Source organism: Oncorhynchus keta, chromosome 17 (assembly GCF_023373465.1).
Source record: "Oncorhynchus keta strain PuntledgeMale-10-30-2019 chromosome 17, Oket_V2, whole genome shotgun sequence".
NCBI classification, from domain to species: Eukaryota; Metazoa; Chordata; class Actinopteri; order Salmoniformes; family Salmonidae; genus Oncorhynchus; species Oncorhynchus keta.
This window is the reverse complement of record NC_068437.1, coordinates 40,425,392-40,448,072: the sequence shown is the minus strand read 5'-3', so window position 1 is coordinate 40,448,072 and position 22,681 is coordinate 40,425,392. Positions and strand designations below refer to the sequence as shown.

At 41.3% G+C, this 22,681-nt stretch overlaps 2 protein-coding genes across 6 annotated transcripts in view; one reads left to right on the top strand and one right to left on the bottom strand.

Moving 5' to 3' along the window:
* The window catches only part of LOC118395828 (EF-hand calcium-binding domain-containing protein 4B-like), a 28,595-nt gene extending 15,169 nt beyond the window's left edge, over positions 1 to 13,426 (top strand). For 2 of the 5 annotated variants that reach the window (XM_035789802.2, XM_035789801.2), the window contains exons 10-18: positions 71 to 119; positions 320 to 405; positions 814 to 1,156; positions 1,944 to 2,076; positions 4,011 to 4,092; positions 7,122 to 7,236; positions 9,191 to 9,292; positions 9,789 to 9,865; positions 10,307 to 13,426. In XM_035789802.2, the coding sequence (XP_035645695.2) occupies positions 71 to 119; positions 320 to 405; positions 814 to 1,156; positions 1,944 to 2,076; positions 4,011 to 4,092; positions 7,122 to 7,236; positions 9,191 to 9,292; positions 9,789 to 9,865; positions 10,307 to 10,394 (1,075 nt within the window). In that variant the 3' untranslated portion in view covers positions 10,395 to 13,426. Of the gene's footprint in view, positions 1 to 70; positions 120 to 319; positions 406 to 813; positions 1,157 to 1,943; positions 2,077 to 4,010; positions 4,093 to 7,121; positions 7,237 to 7,443; positions 9,131 to 9,190; positions 9,293 to 9,788; positions 9,866 to 10,306 lie in introns of those variants that run through there. The other 3 variants (XM_035789803.2, XR_004828058.2, XR_004828059.2) reach the window with 3 other exon arrangements.
* A 1,676-nt stretch (positions 13,427 to 15,102) lies between these two features.
* Positions 15,103 to 22,681, bottom strand: part of LOC118395827 (protein arginine N-methyltransferase 8-B) — a 41,247-nt gene continuing 33,668 nt past the window's right edge. The window contains exons 9-10 of the mRNA XM_035789799.2: positions 20,515 to 20,636; positions 15,103 to 15,760 (exon numbers count right to left, since the gene is read on the bottom strand). Coding sequence (XP_035645692.1) covers positions 15,677 to 15,760; positions 20,515 to 20,636 — 206 coding nt within the window. The 3' untranslated portion in view covers positions 15,103 to 15,676. The remainder of the gene's footprint in view (positions 15,761 to 20,514; positions 20,637 to 22,681) is intronic.

Genomic DNA, 22,681 nt, shown 5'->3' with positions numbered 1-22,681 from the left:
CAGTTTCTAAGTGCTTAGAAAGTATGTATTTCTGTTGCAATGAACCCCTTCCTTGTTATATTATCTTCAGGGAAATGAACAAGAACTTACGAGATGAGCGAGACATGTGCTCTTATCAAGTAAGTATACACATGTGCAATGTATTTATTAATCATTCTCTTTTTGTGAAATTCCCTTCTATATATCTACAGTATCTGTCTGTCTCTATGAAGTTTGATAGATACTAACCTAAAAACATGATCCCTTGAAAAGCATGGAATCTAGAAAACATTTTCAATCAAATTGCAGATGAATTTGTTTTTGTTTTGTTGTTTTGCAGAAACTGAGGAATACTGTTAAAAATCCTGCTTGCAACCTGAGACCTGGATCAAATACTCTGAATCCCTTTGACAGAAAGGCCTTTAGGTATACTATTTGCTTAGAAAGTATTTTAATACAACTTGAATGGATAGTGCCAGGTGCTGTTATGGAAGCCTTAATTGATACAAACGTTCAATTCAACTACAATACACTCTTGTTCAGTATGAATATGACTGTAGTTATTAATAGTGAATGATTCATATTTTCTAAGTAGGTGGCATTGCAAAAAGCCAAATAAAGCACATGAAACAGATTTCACGTTGGACAGAAAGCTGCTCAATAGGGCTGCAGTTTAAGTTCTGTGTAGAACGTGTCTGTACAGTATTTACATTGTTCTTAATATATGCAAATGCCTGTAAGTCCATTCACATTCTACAGCCATACCATTGTACTCCAAAAAAAGCATTTGAGCCAATTTCCCCATCAATTTCCATCTCATCCCTGTCTCTCCAGTGAGGATGAGGAGGTAGTGCTCCCCCAATCTAAGAGGAAGAGTCCAGGTGGAGTAAATGGCTACAGCCTGGAGGACATGGTGGATTCCAGACCCCTCCACAGACCCCTCCAGAGGATCATCTCCATAGAGGAGGACCACCTACCCCAGCTCCTACAGGATAACTACCAGACTCAGCTCTGGGAGTGGCATGAGGAGGAAGAGCACATAGAGCTACAGATGACCTCTATAAATCCTCCCAGTTCTCCTCCAACGATGGAGCAGCAGCAGCCAGTTGACACCAGAGAGACAGAGATGCCTACATCCCCCAGGGGCCAGCCTGTCGGAAAGGAGACTATGGGGAATGTAAGCATGTAGGACCAGGGCTCAGATAGAGACACAACATCAGTGTTGGTATGAAATTATGTGGAGAGACATTGTGGTCTGTCTACTGAATAGACTAGAAGGATTCAGTTGGCTTGGCATAATTATCCTCCATTTGAAATGAAAGAGATTGTTCAGCATTTTCACATTATGTTCCCTCCAGGGTTGTTTGTAGGTCACCAGGTTTTTGTTTGTTCTCCTGACCCCGTAAAGAGAGGTGTGGGGGAGGAGTGTAGGTGGATGTACAGCACAGTGTGTTCACAAAGCTCTGTTTTTCCAACAGACCAGACCTGAGATAGGAACAAAACAGTCACAGGTGTTGGGTTTCTCACTTTGAGTGAGTTGACCCCGCAGTGAACCTCACAAACAGGATTAGCTACTTGTATTAGTGTTTGTTGAAAGTGTTTCCATGATTTACTGTCGATTTTAGAAAATTACTATGTATTTTGTGCAACTTTGTTTTACTATAACAGAATAATATAATAGGATAATAGTTGTGGAGTTTCTTGGAATTAGAGGGCTAATTATGCAGTGTTCATAATATGTTCAAATATGCTGCTCAATGCTCAAATATTTGTTGCCATGTCGTCGTTTGTAGTGTACTCTCTCCCAGTATATATCGAATTGGATACTTGCCATCTGAATTATCCTGGTAATTACTTGAGGAAAAGTAGACTTGAGTACATAGTGAGTTAGTGAGTTGGATGAAACTTATAATATGAAGTCTTAACACACACCACCCTCTTTCACTCTCTGTTGTGTTTTTCAGGAGGAGGGTGCAGCGTTGGCCCCAGACCGCCTGTTTAAGATCGTCCTGGTGGGCAACTCCAGTGTGGGGAAGACCTCTCTCCTCAGGCGGTTCTGTGATGATTGCTTTTACCCAGGCACCTCTGCCACCGTCGGTGAGTGGCCTTTCCAGGCTTCCTTTTCTACAGCAGAGCAGGGTTGTGTTCATTAGGCACCAACGGAACAAAACCAACTGAAACAGAACTACCTGGAATTGTTGTAGAAGAATAATTGTATTACATGTTGAAAAATGTTTCGCTACGGTGTGCCCTAATGAACACGACTCAGAGCCGAGCCCAGTCCTGTGGCTGGTTGACCTCACCCTCCCTCTCACACTGGCTTTACTCACTAAGCACTTTAAGATGCTGATTGTTTAACACTGTGGAAAGCTGATTATGTTGTGTTGATCTTGCACTTATAGGCCACAGCCTAATAAGCAGAGAAACCATATTGTGGTGCTGTATATTGACTGACTTGACTCACACTGACCATGACTTGGATTCTTCCGATTGACCTTTTTGTTGTACTGTAGGTTAATGTTGCACACCCAAAACGAGTTTGTTCTGTGTGTGACTGAGAGCATACTCAATTATGTCATGACTCACCATACCATTTTATATTGGTTTAATTCAATGAAGTTTTTTCACTCATACAGTGCTGTGCAATCCCATCGTAAGTCAGTGCACCATTCTGTATACATGAATCAAGCGCACTGTAAGTGTATTGGGGATCTTCTAGTTTTAAACCAGTAGAGCTGGGCAGACCAAACAGTGTAAGTTGTAGTTTTAAACCAGTAGAGCTGGGCAGACCAAACAGTGTAAGTTGTAATTTTAAACCAGTAGAGCTGGGCAGACCAAACAGTGTAAGTTGTAGTTTTAAACCAGTAGAGCTGGGCAGACCAAACAGTGTAAGTTGTAATTTTAAACCAGTAGAGCTGGGCAGACCAAACAGTGTAAGTTGTAGTTTTAAACCAGTAGAGCTGGGCAGACCAAACAGTGTAAGTTGTAGTTTTAAACCAGTAGAGCTGGGCAGACCAAACAGTGTAAGTTGTAGTTTTAAACCAGTAGAGCTGGGCAGACCAAACAGTGTAAGTTGTAGTTTTAAACCAGTAGAGCTGGGCAGACCAAACAGTGTAAGTTGTAGTTTTAAACCAGTAGAGCTTGGCAGACCAAACAGTGTAAGTTGTAGTTTTAAACCAGTAGAGCTGGGCAGACCAAACAGTGTAAGTTGTAGTTTTAAACCAGTAGAGCTTGGCAGACCAAACAGTGTAAGTTGTAGTTTTAAACCAGTAGAGCTGGGCAGACCAAACAGTGTAAGTTGTAGTTTTAAACCAGTAGAACTGGGCAGACCAAACAGTGTAAGTTGTAGTTTTAAACCAGTAGAGCTGGGCAGACTAAACAGTGTAAGTTGTAGTTTTAAACCAGTAGAGCTGGGCAGACCAAACAGTGCCACATGAAACAGCTTGTGAAGACACGTGTTCCTCTCCTGTCGTTCTGCAGCCTGGTACAAACAGCTCCACATTTCTTAATATCCTCTCTATTTAGGTCCTGCATGGAAGCATTTGATTCTCAAAATAGTCATACGATTCTGAGAATGTATTTTTGTTGTTGTTGAGAAAGTCAGATGGATTTTGAATTGTGTGGTCCCTTTAGAACAATATACAATATCCGATCAACTCCTGTTGACACAATTGCGACGCAAGCATTGACAAAAAAACATGTTGTTCCTCCGTTTCTATTTGAGCACTGGGGACAGATGTAGTCGATTTGGAATCATCAATGGATAAGTAACATTTCAGACATTTCCATATAAAGTTCCACATGTTATCCTTTGAAGTTCCTTGTTTTATCCAGATTTAGCCCGGAAATCAATTGTTGGTTCCTTTCATCATTTTTGTATCTTATTAGGTGCCAATCATTTCTTGTTTGCTTTTGAAAATGAATATGGATACAAAATTACAGGGACAAAATATTATTGTAAGGCAAAAGATAGTAAATGACTAAGTGACTTAAATCAGATGAATGCTTTGTCCGTCCTGCATCATCAACAGGCATAGACTACAGTGTGAAGACGATACGGGTGGACAACAGCCAGGTGGCGCTGCAGATGTGGGATACAGCAGGACAGGAGAGGTGGGAACTCTACTGGGTGGATTTACACATGTTCAACCTTTTGCCTCAGCAGCTTTTATTTTGCTACAAGCAGTTAGGCTGTATGGCGCACTACTGCTACTATGGTTAAATGTCAGTATTTTAATAATGAGACAAAAGTTTTAAAAGGTCAAATGACATGTAATGTTGTGCATGAGGATAAAATACAAATGGGGGAATTCTCGGTCTTACAATTACTCCCTTCTCCACCACTTCAGGAGAGGACTATCAGAATGGTCCTGCAATAGATAGCAGTCATTTTACAGGCTCCTGAACAATTCTACTATTTCGTGTTTTTTTTGCACTGATCGTAACTTTTTTTGTACATAATGTTTCTGCCATCGTTTCCTATGATCGAAAAGGGCTTCTGGACACCAGAACAGCGATCAATAACCTTGATTTGCGTGAAGATTTCTACTTCAACAAGTCGTAGGCACTGGACATACTGCTCATCCCGGACCAGACCATAATCCCAGAGAAAAGAGAGGCTGGCATGCGGGCACCCTGACAAAACTACATTGGCGAGTACATAAACCGCCTCTACACTCAATAGAGAACAAACTGGACGAGCTCTGTTCAAGACTATCCTATCAACGGGACCTGAAGACCTGTAATATCTTATGTTTCTCAGAGTTGTGGCTGAATAAGGTCATGGATAATATACATTGAGTGTACTAAACATTAGGAACACCCCCTTTTGCCCTCAGAACAGCCTCAATTCGTTGGGGCATGGACTCTACAAGGTGTCGAAAGCGTTCCACATGGATGCTGCCCATGTTGACTCCAATGCTTCCCACAGTTAGCTGGATGTCATTCTTGATACACACAGGAAACTGTAAAGGGTGAAAAACCCAGTAGCGTTGCAATTTTTGACACACTCAAACCGGTGTGCCTGGCACCTACTACCATACCCAGTTCAAAGGCACTTAAATATTTTGTCTTGCCTTTTCATCCTCTGAATGGCACACCTACACAATCCATGTCGCAAAGCTTAAAAATCCTACCCTTTATCTACACTAATTGAAGTGGATTTAAAGGGTTACATCAATAAGGGATCGTAGCTTTCACCTGGTCAGTCATGGAAAGAGAAGGTGTTCATAATGTTTTGTACACCCAGTGTACATCTGGCTGGTTTTTCCATGCATCGGCAGGACAGAACAGCAGCATCAGGTAATCTCAAAAGGGGAGGTGTCTCTTTGTTAACAACAGCTGGTGTGCCATCTCGAGGTTCTGCTCGCCTGAGTTAGAATACCTAATGATAAGCTATATATAGACCATACTATTTACCAAGATAGTTTTAATCTATATTTTTCATAGCAGTCTTTTTAGAATCACAAACCGATGCTGGTACTAAGACTGCACTCAATGAGCTGTATAAGGCCATAAGCAAACAGAAAAATGCTCATCCAGAAGCGGCGCTCCTAGTGGCCTGTGATTTTAATGCAGGTAAACTGAAATCCGTCCAACCTACCAGCATGTCACCTGTGCAACGAGAGGTGAAAAAAAACTATAGATCATCTTTACTCCACACACAGAAACGCATATAAATCTCTCCCTCACCACAACTCTATCCTCCTGATTCATGCTTACAAGCAAAAACTCAAATGAAGTACCAGTGACGTGCTCAATACAGAAGTGGTCCAATGAAGCAGATGCTAAGACACAGGACTGTTTCGCTAACACAGAGTGGAACATGTTCCGCCATTCATCCAACGGCATTGAGGATTGTACCACATCAGTCACCGGCTTCATTAATATGTGCATTAACAACATTGACGAACCATCAAACAGGCAAAACGTCAATACAGGACTAAAATCAAATCTTGCTACATCAGCGCTGACGCTCGTCGGATATGTCAGGGCTGGCAAACTATTATGGATTACAAAGGGAAACCCAGCTACGAGCAGCCCAGTGACACAAGCCTACCAGATGAGCTGAATGTCTTCTATGCTCACTTCGAGGCAAGCAACACTGATCCATGCATGAGAGCACCAGCCATTCCAGATGACTGTGTGATCACGCTCTCCGTAGCCGATGTGAGTAAGAACTTTAAACGTTCGCACCCAGGCTCTGTCGTAACCAGCCGCGACCGGGAGGTCCGTGGGGCGACGCACAATTGGCCTAGCGTCGCCCGGGTTAGGGAGGGCTTGGTCGGTAGGGGTGCCCTTGTCTCATCGCGCACCAGCGACTCCTGTGGCGGGCTGGGCGCAGTGTGCGCTAGCCAAGGTGGCCAGGTGCACGGTGTTTCCTCCGGCGCATTGGTGCGGCTGGCTTCCGGGTTGGATGCGCACTGTGTTAAGAAGCAGTGCGGCTTGGTTGGGTTGTGTATCGGAGGACGCATGACTTTAAACCTTCGTCTCTCCCGAGCCCGTATGGGAATTTTAGTGATGAGACAAGATAGTAGCTACTACAACAATTGGATACCACGAAATTGGGGAGAAAAAGGGGTGAAATTTAAAAAAAAAAAAACATTTTAAAATAAAAAAAACAATAGTTATTTACAACATTAACAATGTCTACACTGTATTTCTGATCAATTCAATGTTATTTTAATGGACAAAAAATGTGCTTTTCTTTCAAAAACAAGTACATTTCTAAGTGACCCCAAACTTTTGAACGGTAGTTTACATATCTACTTAAATTACCTCGTACCGCTGCACATCGACTCGATATTGGTACTGGGGCGTCAGATAACCTAGCGGTTAAGAACATTGGGCCAGTAACCGAAAGGTCGCTTGTTCGAATCCCTTAGCCGACTAGGTGAAAAATCTGTCTGTGTCCTTATTGCTCCTGTAAGTCACTCTGGATAAGAGTGTCTGCTAAATGACTACAATACCCGTGTACCTCGTGCATATAGCTAAGTTATCGTTACTCTTTGTGTATTTACTTTTATTTCTCTATTTTCTTTCTGTCTGCATTGTTGGGAAGGGCCCGTTAGTAAGAATTTCACTCTTAGTCTACACCTGTTGTTTAAGAAGCATATGACGAATACTATTTGATTTGATTTCAGGTATCGCAGCATCACCAAGCAGTTCTTCCGCAAGGCTGACGGTGTGGTAGTCATATATGACATTACTGCTGAGCAGAGTTTTACCGCGGTGAGGCAGTGGCTGACCAGTGTACAGGTAGGAAGTGCCCAAACACTTTACTGCTCACCTCTGACATACAGTGGCAAGAAAAAGTATGTGAACCCTTTGGAATTACCTGGATTTCTGCATAAATTGGTCATCAAATTTGATCAGATCTTCATCTAAGTCACAACAATAGACACACATAGTGTGCTTAAACAAATAACACACAAATTGTATTTTTCTTGTCTGTATTGAATACAGCATTTAAACAGTGTAGGTGTCACGACTTCCGCCGAAGTGGGCTCCTCTCCTTGTTCGGGCAGCGTTCAGCGTTCAGCGTTCAGCTGTCGACGTCACCGGCTTTCTAGCCATCGCCGCTCCATTCTCCAATTATCTATTGGTTTTGTCTTGTTCCATTCACACCTGGTTCGCATTCCCCAATCACACTACATGTATTTATTCCTCTGTTCCCCCTCATGTCTTTGTGTGTAATTATTTTGTGTTATGTGTTGTACGCACTAGGCTAAGCGTTTGTTATTTTCCGTGTGTTTTCACGAAGCTTATTTTGTATTGCTATACATTTATGTTGCGTGACATTTGTGTGCGCTATACACTTTGCCTTGTTGGCTGGAGGCAGCTGCGTCCATCTGTATATCTCTACTGCCGTAATAAAGTGTACTTCTAGAACAATTCTCTGCTCTCCTGCATCTGACTTCACCACAAGTACACACACGCCTGACAGAAAGTTGGAAAAAGTATGTGAACCCCTAGGCTAATGACTTCTCCAAAAGATAATTGGAGTCAGGAGTCAGCAAACCTGGAGTCCAATCAATGAGACGAGATTGGAGATGTTGGTTGCCTTGCCCTATAAAAAACACTCAAAACATTTGAGTTTGCTATTCACAAGAACCATTGCCTGATGTGAACCATGCTTCGAACAAAAGATCTCACAAGACCTAAGATGAACAATTGTTGACTTGCATATAGCTGGAAAGGGTTACAAAAGTATCTCTAAAAGCCTTGATGTTCATCAGTCCACAGTAAGACAAATTGTCTATCAATGGAGAAAGTTCAGCACTGTTGCTACTCTCTCTAGGAGTGGCCGTCCTGCAAAGATGACTCCAAGTACACAGCGCAGAATATTCAATGAGGTTAATAAGAATCCTAGAGTGTCAGCTAAAGACTTACAGAAATCTCTGGAACATGCTAACATCTCTGTTGACGAGGCTACGATACGTAAAACACTAAACAAGAATGGTGTTCATGGGAGGACACCACGGAAGAAGACACTGTTGTCCAAAACATTGCTGCACGTCTGAAGTTTGCAAAAGTGCACCTGTATGTTCCATAGTGCTACCGGCAAAATATTATGTGGACAGATTAAACTAAAGTTGGGTTGTTAGGAAGGAACACAACACTATGTGTGGAGGAAAAAAGGCACAGCACAACAACATCAAAACCTCATCCCAACTGTAAAGTATGGTGGAGGGAGCATCATGGTTTGGGGCTGCTTTGCCTCAGGGCCTGGACAACTTGCTATTGTCGACGGAAAAATGAATTCCGAAGTTTATCAAGACATTTTGCAGGAGAATGTTAGGCTATCTGTCCACCAATTGAAGCTCAACAGAAATTGGTTCTGCAACAGGACAACGACCCAAACCACACAAATAAATCAACAACAGAATGGCTTCAACAGAAGAAAATACGCATTCTGTAGTGGCTCAGTCAGAGTCCTGACCTCAATCCTCCTGCTCAATAGCACATTCACTGTATGCCTACATAACATTGATATACAATACCAGATCAAATGCTCCACTTATTGTAGTCCATCTGTAGAGGCACGATACATGTTACCATTCAATATCGTTACGCATTTGGTGACACAGTTCAGAGTACATCATGTCCACTATACTGATAAAGCCAGCTTTGTCATGTACTACCTGAGAGAGAGAGAGAGATCTAGCCCTAATGTAATGCCTCTGTGTCCATCATCTGTCTCTCTTCACAGGAGGGGGCTGGCGAGGACATTCCCATCATGCTGCTGGGGAACAAAATGGACAAGGGGAGTGAGCGGAAGGTTCAGACGAGAATGGGTGAAAAATTAGCCAAGGTCTGTCGATCAGCCATTCCCTGGGCGTTGTTAATGGTCCAGTCTTCAACCCACAGGTTTCACAGTGCCCACAGATCTTCTCATTGAATAAGTAAAAGCAAAAAATGTAGGCTTTTTAACAAGATGTATGTGGTCTTATTAATATGGCCCAGGATTTATTTTCTACTTCCTACATTCTTCTTTCATCTATGTTTTCTTTTTCCTTTCTTTGGGTATGTAGTTTCTATGGTGATAGATAATTGCTAAGTGCCTCAGATCAGTCAAGAGCTGCTCTTCTTTTTCATTTTGCTCCTAAGGCCATTAGTCCAGACGATGTTCACCTTAATGCTACTAAAGAGGCCTGGGTAGGAGATGGCTGTGTGGGGTAGGAGATGGCTGTGTGGGAGAGGAGACTGATAGACCTACTACAGCCGCTTCCAATTACAGCGCTGTTCTGTACATCCCATTGACTTCATGTTTGTCATCTGGTAAAGACTTATCAAATCTCCTTTTGCAGGACTGCCAGTTGATTTTTTACGAGTGCAGTGCTTGCTCTGGACACAACGTGGTAGACTCAATGGTAAATTTGGCAAGGTGAGTTGAGTAAAGACTTTTAACAGGACATAATTCCTACTTATTCCACATTACTATTGTCTTAACACTATTTGTCATTTTAATTTAGGCCATTAATTAACAAGGCTTTATATGACGGGAAAACAAACGTAATACTGTCAGGCCAAAAATGTAATAACTGTCTGCTTGGATGACTCACATTAAGCCAAATGTGTCACGGCAAGATTAAGAAAACAATGACCAATCTTATCATTCCTAAATACACACTTTAGACACATAGTACATTAATTTATCCTAGAACTTCAATAATAGGATCAGAATCTTATATTGTGTGCAATTTCTTCTCTAGTCAAGTCACTGTAATAGAGGTTGAGTTCTCACTCTCAATAATAAACAATTAACCTACAGTATATGTGTGACTGGCGCATTTCTGAGTGAAATCTCTTCTGCTGTGTCTTCTAGAATTCTGAAAGAGCAGGAGGACAGAGAGAAAGAGAAGACGATCCATCTGGTAAACAGCCCTTCACAGAATAAGAGGTCCTGCTGCTAGAAACTTAGCAACTTGGCTATTAGTTACTGTCTTCACAACACCATAGTGTATTCACGTGTACCTGTTCAGATGTTCTGTACATTTTAACCTCCGGTTCTTAGGAACTCAAGGATCTATAGCACAATACAGTTGAAGTCGGAAGTTTACATACATCGTAGCCAAATACATTTAAACTCCGTTTTTCACAATCCCTGACATTTAATCCAAATTCCCTGTCTTAGGTCAGTTAGAATCACCACGCAGATTGAATGATTTATTTCAACTTTTATTTCTTTCATCACATTCCCAATGGGTCAGAAGTTTACATACACTCAATTAGTATTTGGTAGCATTGCCTTTACATTTTTTAACTTGGGTCAAACGTTTTGGGTAGCCTTCCACAAGCTTCCCACAATAAGTTGGGTGAATTTTGGCCCATTCCTCCTGACAGAGTTGGTGTAACTGAGTCAGGTTTGTAGGCCTCCTTGCTCGCACACGCTTTTTCAGTTCTGCCCACAAAATTTCTATGGGATTGAAGTCAGGGCTTTGTGATGGCCACTCCAATACCTTGACTTTGTTGTCCTTAAGCCATTTTGCCACAACTTTGGAAGTATGCTTGGGGTCATTGTCCATTTGGAAGACCCATTTGTGACCAAGCTTTAACTTCCTGACTGATGTCTTGAGATGTTGCCTCAATATTTCCACATAATATTCCTGACACATGATGCCATCTATTTTGTGAAGTGCACCAGTCCCTCCTGCAGCAAAGCACCCCCACAACATGATGCTGCCACCCCCGTGCTTCATGGTTGAGATGGTGTTCTTCGGCTTGCAAGCGGCAGCGTAGCCTAGTGGTTAGAGCGTTGGACTAGTAACCGGAAGGTTGCGAGTTCAAACCCCCGAGCTGACAAGGTACAAATCTGTCGTTCTGCCCCTGAACAGGCAGTTAACCCACTGTTCCTAGGCAGTCATTGAAAATAAGAATCTGTTCTTCACTGACTTGCCTGGTTAAATAAAGGTAAAATATATATATTTTTTTTAAAAGCCTCCCCCTTTTTCCTCCAAAAATAACGATGGCCAAACAATTCTATTTTTGTTTCATCAGACCAGAGGACATTTCTCCAAAAAGTATGATCTTTGTCCCCATGTGCAGTTACAAATTGTAGTCTGGCTTTTTTATGGCGGTTTTGGAGCAGTGGCTTCTTCCTTGCAGAGCAGCCTTTCAGGTTATGTCGATATAGGACTCGTTTTACTGTGGTTATAGATACTTTTATACCTGTTTCCTCCAGCATCTTCACAAGGTCCTTTGCTGTTGTTCTGGGATTGATTTGCACTTTTCCCACCAAAGTACATTCATCTCTAGGAGACAGAACGTGTCTCCTTTCTGACGGGTATGATGGCTGCGTGGTCCCATGGTGTTTATACTGGCGTACTATTGTTTGTACAGATGAACGTGGTACCTTCAGGCATTTGGAAATTGTGGAGGTCTACAATTTCTTTTGAGGACTTGGCTAATTTATTTTGATTTTCACATGATGTCAAGCAGAGGCACTGAGTTTGAAGGTTGGCCTTGAAATACATCCACAGGTACACCTCCAATTGACTCCAATGGTGTCAATTAGCCTATCAGAAGCTTCTAAAGCCATGACATCATATTCTGGAATGATCCAAGTTGTTTAATGGCAGTCAACGTAGTGTATTTAAACTTTTGACCCACTAGAATATTGATACAGTGAATTATAAGTGAAATAATCTGTAAACAGTTGTTGGAAAAATGTCTTGTGTCATGCACAAAGTAGATGTCTTAACCGACTTGCCAAAACGATAGTTTGTCAACAAGAAATTTGTGGAGTGGTTGAAAAACTAGTTTTAATGACTCCAACCAAAGTCTATGTAAACTTCCTACTTCAATTGTACCTCTTTCGATCTGTCTCTCTCTCTCTACACATGCAGTGTGTACACCCTTTTTCATGAGTCTGTGGCTTTTAAAACAGCTCTCTTTCAGATGTTATCTTAGCACTTCACACCACGAAAGAGCCAGACTATGGGCTGACACTACCATTGGTGAAAAGAATGAAATAAAAAGACAGTATTGTACTATTAGAATATCATATAGATGTATGTTCCTAATAATTACAATGTATTTTTAATTCAAATGTATTTTCAAACAGCTAAGCCAAAACCAACAGTTATATCCTGTATAAAAATGAAACCGTTAAAGTAAACCTTTGTTTATGGCTGGGTTAGGTTTTGGATAATTTGTGAAATGGGGATTTTGTTCAGAACCAATTGAACATTTCCAACAGTAAAGAAGAGTTAATATTATTTGTCAGATTGATTCTATTTATCTCAGATCAATTTGGTTACTAGATTAGCCTCTCTCAAACGTAATAAGGTTTACTGTTGTATGTGGGGATGATTGTCCAGAAGTCAGCTATGTGTATAGAAATGCCTTAGCAATGACAGTGGATGGTAGTAGAGCTCTGCCATACTGTACCTCTATCAAAGCGTTTGCATGCAAACTGTCACCACTATTTGTCTTTTTGATGTCATTTTTCTGTAATGTAAAGTGTTATTTCTATGAAGGAGTTGTCTATTGAACTGCAGTTGTTTGCTCAATCTTGCCAAGTGATATGCCTTTTCCATAACCAGATCTCTTAGTGGACGTGCCAAAACATTTCTCATAATTCTATAAAAGTTGATATAGCACCAAGTATTCTAGAACAAATTCTTGTGCTCCAGCTGGGAATTTGTTGTAAATATAACATATTGTACAGTATAGTAATTTAGCTTCCAATCGATACCTATGAGACAATGGAGGTGTCATTAGTACGTGTATATTCTGGGATGTTGAGGAACACTGACAAATCGTCCTTTGGGGTCCTCCGGTGTAGAGTATCTCGTGTATTTGACAGTATGCTATGGCCACTCTAAACTAACCAACCCGGTTGCATTTGTGCCACGTTACTGTGCCTGTGTTCTTGCACAATAATGTGAAAATGTAAATATGAACAATGTTATGGCTTCTCTGAATAATAAATGGATATTGTATATTTCAGGGATCTTGTGTGAACTTGAATTACAGATGCCACCTGTTGCCACCTGTTAGTCTTTACCTTAACGTTTATTTAACTCTTACACGACAGTTGGTCAAATTAACAATACAATGCTTGAATAGCACTATTTTTAAACTCTATAGAAAATGGAATAGCCATACAAAATCAACATAGCACAATTTCAGTAGCTGACTTGAATGAAATAGTGGTAACCACATTTTAGTACTTAGGCAGGTTACCAGGTGTAGATAATGAAATTAATGCCATGAGTGGTAAACAGGAATAACACTTATCAAGTGTTATATCTGCTGAAGGGTCAACTTTAAAGTTAGTTAGCTTAAATCACTGTCTTGCTATTGCACACAATCTACTTAGTGGATACTATTTTCTTCATAGTATTGTGCTTTTTTATTATATTTGACACGCTGTGCTATACATACACACATTGATACTGGATCAAAAGCAAAAAAGGTAAGAAAGACATACTATCTGCTCACAAGAGACAGCTCTGTCAACATGAAACTACCGGTCCCTGCCCTTCTAGATCAAAACGTACAATCTGTTCCGTAAAGAGTGCATGAGCCAAATGTCACTCACTCATTACTAGCCACTAGTCTATTCATACATGGCATGTCACACTACGTCTTCTGAACAGTCGTAAGTGTTGTGCTGATGAGCTTCATTGAGAGGCATGGAGGAGCGAGGGGACTGGAAGTGAGTCTAACTTGGCTGCAGATAGAACGTCTTTGGTGAGGAAGGATGGTGTAACAGTACTACACAACTGTGAGGGGAGGTCACACAGTTGGACTGGAGGACATCTCCAGTTGTTGCCTTGGCGATGACCTTAAGAGTTAGTAAGAGCACAGGTGAAGGGAAGGAGCTTCCGCCTGAGAGTCCAACTCCAACGGTGAGCAGAGGCTGGAATGAACTGTCTGCTACTGGTCTAAGGACAGGACTAACTGCTGACAGTTGCTAGGCCAGGCTCTGAGGACAGGCCAGTCACTGACCCGAGATCAGCAGAGCCAGGGAAAGCATGGTAACTACAATGCCCTCAAGTTGAGAGAAGTTCAGTGAGCAGCAGCTACCGAAGTGAGGCCCCACCCACTGAATGCTTCGGCACATTCGCCACTTCTTGGTATGGCTTCAGTGTGTACACAGAATTTAAGAGACAATGGTTATTATTGAAGATCAGTGTCTGCCCAGTGGGGTAGGCCTTGTAATCAGGAGCTTTTGCAGGCATCTAGACAATGCTGATTACAACGCCGACATCACAGGTCTAACAGAAACCACAGACCACACTTTGGAGTGCAAGCTGCGCAAATGTATGAGCGCTCATACTGTTATATTGCACACTCCCAAAAAGCTACATTACATGACCTGATTGCAAACACACACTCATTCACATCGTTAAACATACATTATGCAGCACTGAATTTCTCTTGGCCGATACATTTAATTACTGCACTACCAGATATGGTGAAGATTATTTGGAAACATGCTAAATTGGGTAATTTAACAGTATATTTGAAGATAGAAGATACTGGCCTAGGATGTAGAATATTAAAAAGTATCATTATATGCAAACATATGTAAAGTACAGTAACTGCAGTAATTAATCATAATGGGCTCCAAACACTGAAGCTCACAGAAAATATTTTCCCCAAAAAGGGGGGGTTAAGACATTTTAAAAAGTGCTAACTAATCCTGTGGCCTGATTATTTTGGAAGAACAATTAACAAAATCAAGATAACATACAATATAGATAAATAATAAATTACATTCATTAGGACTATTATGACAAGGTGTTACATTCAAAGTTGTCCTCTGAACAGTTGGCCTAACAGTTAAGACTTGCCTAGCTAAATAAAAAGGTTCAATTAAAAAAATGCAAATGAAAAAAGTGCCGGTGAGAGGTGTTGATGTGCATGTTGATATTGCTTGGAGTGCCACCCCTGTACTCTTCTCTCATCGTCACCTGATTCCTCTGGCCCATCCCACCATTTCTCTCCATCTATCCTCTCTCATTCTTCCTTCATCTATTCTCTCTCATCCCTCTATCTCCTCTTTGATTCCTGCCTCCCACCATCTCCTCCCTCCATCCCAACCTCTTGCATTTTTCCATCCCACTCTCATCTCCCTCCACCCCATTCTCTCTCCTCAGTGTCTGTTGTTAAGGGGGGTGCCTCTGCCTCCCTCTGTGGGGCTGCAGGCAGCACTGCACACCGGCTCTCCCTGTTGGACACCAAGCTAACGCATCTTGTAGTCGTGGGAGATGGCTGCCTCACATAACTGTCCTTTGAAATCCAACTCAAAGGTAAAATCCAAGTCCCGCTGCAAGACAGAAAGAGAGAAAGAGAGAAAGAGAGAAAGAGACCAAGAGAGAATTCACCAGGGGGGGGAAGAGAGAAATCAGAGTGAGTGTTAAATCAAACGTTTCTTATTTCAGGCCTGTCACCTGAACATGGGCTTGACAGAGTTCTCACACAGGCAATTTCTACAGATGAGGAAAGAGGGTGGATTCCAGGACTGTATCATCTCCTGTTTGGTCTGGGAATGATCAGTGTTTTCTCTTCTTTGACCTTTATCGCAAACATGATTAAAACAAGCTGTCTATTGTGGAGAAGTAGCAGTGGAATGGAGTTTCTTTCTAGCTATATAATGTTAGAATAAATGCTTTATCTGCCTGAAATGACTTTATTAGACTTTGTGACTTTATTTTGATAGACAAGTACATCTATTCTATATATGACCTGTACCGATCCCTGTGGGGTAGACAAGTACAAATATTATATATATGACCTGTACCTATCCCTGTGGGGTAGACAAGTACATCTATTCTATATATGACCTGTACCGATCCCTGTGGGGTAGACAAGTACAAATAGTATATGTATGACCTGTACCTATCCCTGTGGGGTAGACAAGTACATCTATTCTATATATGACCTGTACAGATCCCTGTGGGGTAGACAAGTACAGATATTATATATATGACCTGTACCTATCCCTGTGGGGTAGACAAGTACATCTATTCTATATATGACCTGTACAGATCCCTGTGGGGTAGACAAGTACATCTATTCTATATATGACCTGTACAGATCCCTGTGGGGTAGACAAGTACAGATATGATATATATGACCTGTACCGATCCCTGTGGGGTAGACAAGTACAGATATGATATATATGACCTGTACCGATCCCTGTGGGGTAGACAAGTACAGATATTATATATATATGACCTGTACCTATCCCTGTGGGGTAGACAAGTATATATATTATATATATGACCTGTACCTATCCCTGTGGGGTAGACAAGTACATATATATATGACCTGTACCTATCCCTGTGGGGTAGACGAGTACAGATATTATATATATGACCTGTACCTATCCCTGTGGGGTAGACAAGTACATATATATATGACCTGTACCTATCCCTGTGGGGTAGACGAGTACAGATATTATATATATGACCTGTACCTATCCCTGTGGGGTAGACAAGTACATATATATATGACCTGTACCTATCCCTGTGGGGTAGACGAGTACAGATATTATATATATGACCTGTACCTATCCCTGTGGTGTAGACAAGTACAGATATGATATATATGACCTGTACCTATCCCTGTGGGGTAGACAAGTACAGATATATATATATATATGACCTATACCTATCCCTGTGGGGTAGACAAGTACAGATATTATATATATATTACCTGTACCTATCCCTGTGGGGTAGACGAGTACAGATATTATATATATGACCTGTACAGATCCCTGTGGGGTAGACAAGTACAGATATTATATATATGACCTGTACCTATCCCTGTGGGGTAGACGAGGACAGATATTATATATATGACCTGTACAGATCCCTGTGGGGTAGACAAGTACATATATGACCTGTACCTATCCCTGTGGGGTAGACAAGTACATCAATTATATATATGACCTATACCTATCCCTGTGGAGAAGACAAGTACAGATATTATATATATGACCTGTACCTATCCCTGTGGGGTAGACAAGTACAGATATTATATATATGACCTGTACCTATCCCTGTGGGGTAGACAAGTACATATATTATATATATATGACCTGTACCTATCCCTGTGGGGTAGACAAGTACAGATATGATATATATGACCTGTACCTATCCCTGTGGGGTAGACAAGTACATATATTATATATATGACCTGTACCTATCCCTGTGGGGTAGACAAGTACAGATATGATATATATGACCTGTACCTATCCCTGTGGGGTAGACAAGTACATTATTATATATATGACCTGTACCTATCCCTGTGGGGTAGACAAGTACAAATATTATATATATGACCTGTACCTATCCCTGTGGGGTAGACAAGTACATCTATTCTATATATGACCTGTACCGATCCCTGTGGGGTAGACAAGTACAGATATTATATATATGACCTGTACCTATCCCTGTGGGGTACACGAGTACAGATATTATATATATGACCTGTACCCATCCCTGTGGGGTAGACGAGTACAGATATGATATATATGACCTGTACCTATCCCTGTGGGGTAGACAAGTACAAATATGATATGTATGACCTGTACCTATCCCTGTGGGGTAGACGAGTACAGATATTATATATATGACCTGTACAGATCCCTGTGGGGTAGACAAGTACAGATATTATATATATGACCTGTACAGATCCCTGTGGGGTAGACAAGTACATCTATTCTATATATGACCTGTACCTATCCCTGTGGGGTAGACAAGTACATCTATTCTATATATGACCTGTACAGATCCCTGTGGGGTAGACAAGTACAGATATTATATATATGACCTGTACAGATCCCTGTGGGGTAGACAAGTACATCTATTCTATATATGACCTGTACCGATCCCTGTGGGGTAGACAAGGACATCTATTCTATATATGACCTGTACCTATCCCTGTGGGGTAGACAAGTACATCTATTCTATGTATGACCTGTACCTATCCCTGTGGGGAAGACAAGTACATCTATTATATATATGACCTGTACATATCCCTGTGGGGTAGACAAGTACATCTATTCTATATATGACCTGTACAGATCCCTGTGGGGTAGACAAGTACAGATATTATATATATGACCTGTACAGATCCCTGTGGGGTAGACAAGTACATCTATTCTATATATGACCTGTACCGATCCCTGTGGGGTAGACAAGTACAGATATTATATATATATATGACCTGTACCTATCCCTGTGGGGTACACGAGTACAGATATGACATATATGACCTGTACCTATCCCTGTGGGGTAGACAAGTACAAATATGATATGTATGACCTGTACCTATCCCTGTGGGGTAGACGAGTACAGATATTATATATATGACCTGTACCTATCCCTGTGGGGTAGACAAGTACAGATATTATATATATTACCTGTACCTATCCCTGTGGGGTAGACGAGTACAGATATTATATATATGACCTGTACAGATCCCTGTGGGGAAGACAAGTACAGATATTATATATATGACCTGTACCTATCCCTGTGGGGTAGACAAGTACAGATATTATATATATGACCTGTACCTATCCCTGTGGGGTAGACAAGTACATATATTATATATATATGACCTGTACCTATCCCTGTGGGGAAGACAAGTACAGATATTATATATATGACCTGTACCTATCCCTGTGGGGTAGACAAGTACATATATTATATATATGACCTGTACCTATCCCTGTGGGGTAGACAAGTACAGATATGATATATATGACCTGTACCTATCCCTGTGGGGTAGACAAGTACATTATTATATATATATGACCTGTACCTATCCCTGTGGGGTAGACAAGTACAGATATTATATATATGACCTGTACCTATCCCACATGTTTGGTGTGTCTCCCAGATGGCTTGTGGCAAACTTTAAACAACACTTTTTACGGATATCTTTAAGAAATGGCTTTCTTCTTGCCACTCTTCCATAAAGGCCAGATTTGTGCAATATACGACTGATTGTTGTCCTATGGACAGAGTCTCCCACCTCAGCTGTAGATCTCTGCAGTTCATCCAGAGTGATCATGGGCCTCTTGGCTGCATCTCTGATCAGTCTTCTCCTTGTATGAGCTGAAAGTTTAGAGGGACGGCCAGGTCTTGGTAGATTTGCAGTAGTCTGATACTCCTTCCATTTCAATATTATCGCTTGCACAGTGCTCGTTGGGATGTTTAAAGCTTGGGAAATCTTTTTGTGTCCAAATCCAGCTTTAAACTTCTTCACAACAGTTTCTCGGACCTGCCTGGTGTGTTCCTTGTTCTTCATGATGCTCTCTGCGCTTTTAACGGACCTCTGAGACTATCACAGTGCAGGTGCATTTATACGGAGACTTGATTACACACAGGTGGATTGTATTTATCATCATTAGTCATTTAGGTCAACATTGGATCATTCAGAGATCCTCACTGAACTTCTGGAGAGAGTTTGCTGCACTGAAAGTAAAGGGGCTGAATAATTTTGCACGCCCAATTTTTCAGTTTTTGATTTGTTAAAAATGTTTGAAATATCCAATAAATGTCGTTTCACTTCATGATTGTGTCCCACTTGTTGTTGATTCTTCACAAAAAAATACAGTTTTATATCTTTATGTTTGAAGCCTGAAATGTGGCAAAAGGTCACAAAGTTCAAGGGGGCCGAATAATTTTGCACTGTATATTATATATATGACCTGTCCCTATCCCTGTGGGGTAGACAAGTACAGATATTATATATATATATGACCTGTACCTATCCCTGTGGGGTAGACAAGTACAGATATTATATATGACCTGTACCTACCCCTGTGGGGCCTGGCTCTCTAGCGATCATGCAGTAGGTCGGGGCTAGGGCCTGTAAAAAACATTTTTGGGGACCAGATCAAACCTGGTACCTAGATGGGGGGGGGGGGTTCCCGGACACAGACTTAGCCTAGTCCTGGACTACAAAGCACTTTCAATGGAGATTCTAGACTGTGTCCCAGAAATTACCCTCATAAGCTTAACTTCTAAATTGATTACTTTTTACTGGTCATAGATTCCAGATACTCACTATGTTCCTGTCGTTGGGCTTCATGTTGATGCTGCCAATGATCTCTTCCCCTCTCCTCACAGTCAGGTAGTCCTCCAGGTAGAACACTGTCTGTTTCCAGTGTGTGTACGGAGCATCAGGGGCTGTAGGAAGACAGACAGGCAGTTAAGGCCAAATCCTAACTTCAGGTCAGTGTGCTTAAAAGGTCCAATGCAACCGTTTTTATCTTAATATCAAATCATTTCTGCGTAATTGTTTTCAATTACAATGGTCAAAAATAAATAAATAGCTTATTAGCAAAAAGCCATTTTTCAAGCAATAATTTTGCTAGGACTGTCTGGGAGTGGTCTGAGACAAGGACCTAATGGGAGGGATATGTACCCCGAAAACAAGCTATCATTGGCAGAGAGGTTTAAAGTTATCTTTCGTGATGTATCCAGGCAGGGCAAAACTCCACCCATGCTAAACGAGCTGAAATTCCAGGTGCTATTTTCAAACAGCTCTTACACTAAAAGGGAATTTCATAATTTTCACAATTTCACAGTATTATTCCAACCTCATAGTGTGTAAATATACAGTATATAAAACAAAGGAAAATCATGTTTTTGACTGCACTGCCCCTTATACTCGCATTTTCACGTAAATTATGCATAATTGTCAACTGAAGAGTTCATTTTAGAATTCGGCCCTTGGAGTGGACATGACCCCCAGACCATTTACCCTTAAAACCAAAACAATCATGAGCCAAAGTTTTGATCCCTATATGAACTGTAACTCAGTAAAATCTTTGGAATTGAGATTCATTATTTGTACATTTCCCAGTTAATAGAATGAATGCACTTAGTGTCAAAAATGGACTGCAGGATTTGTTTAAATGCATTTCAACTTGTATTGCTGAATTTCCAGGACAGCTAGGCTCTCTGAGCAGGGACATGATACATCTGAAAACCTGAGGGAATTGAACCCTGATCACTAATCATCATGCTATTTAGAAACACCACAGATGTGTAATGCTAAAATGCTGGTTGAGGATATAAATATCATTGGTGTAATGAAAAATAAGAGGAACTGACTGGGCTGACCTCCCCACCGACATTCGTCTTTATCCATCTTTATCCTCCCATTACCTCGCCACTCATCATGCATTCCGCTACCTGAATTGCGTGTGTATATGTGTGTGGCATCTTATCTCCAGCTGCACACTGATGATAGCCGCCATCATTGACCCAAACAAAAGTATGCGCTCCCTTGTGAATGCGCTGTTAAACGATTGCTGGACCAAGCCAAATGTCAATACACCTTTAATCAAATTTCAGCCGGCTGTCCCTGGGTAACTTTGCACCTTTAAAAATGTATGCCATTTGAGGGCTCATGGAAAAAACAGAGTTTCTGATCAGCATGGTTGCTGCATAAACACACACACACAGAGTATGAAAGCTGTGTGGGAACAAACAGAATAGGTAAATCTATAGTTGTGAAGAGGTTATGACAACAGATTTTCCTCCTCAGGAGACTCTTCCTCCCCAGATACTCGAAAGGTCCTGTCACGACTTCTGCCGAAGTCGTTGCCTCTCCTTGTGCTGGCGGTGCTCGGTATTCGACGTCACCGGTCTTCGAGCCATCATTGATCCATTTTTCATTTTCCATTGGTTTTGTCTTGTCTTCCCACACACCTGTTTTCAATCCCATTCATTACCTGTTGTGTATTTACCCTCTGTTTCCCCTCATGTCTTTGTCAGAGATTGTTTATTGTCAGTGTAGTGTTGTTTGTTGTATAGGTGCGCGACGGGTCTTCGTACCCATATTTTGTTTATGTTCTTTTCCTGTTTAGTGTTATGGAGCATGTTACTAGGACATTATTAAAAGACTCCATTTTACACTCCGTTTGACTCTCCTGCGCCTGACTTCCCTGCCACCTATACACATATGCCTGACAGGTCCCCAGATTGTAGTGCGTACGGCCCAGTACATCACTGGGGAAAAGCTTCCTGACATCCAGGACCTATACACTAGGCGGTGTCAGAGGAAGGCCCCAAAAATTGTCAAAGACTACAGCCAACCAAGTCATAGACTGTTCTCTCTGCTGTTGCATAGCAAGTGGTTCCAGAGCACAAAGTCTAGGACCAAAAGGCTCCTTAACAGCTTCTACCCTCAAACCAAAAGACTGCTGAACAACTAATCAAATGGG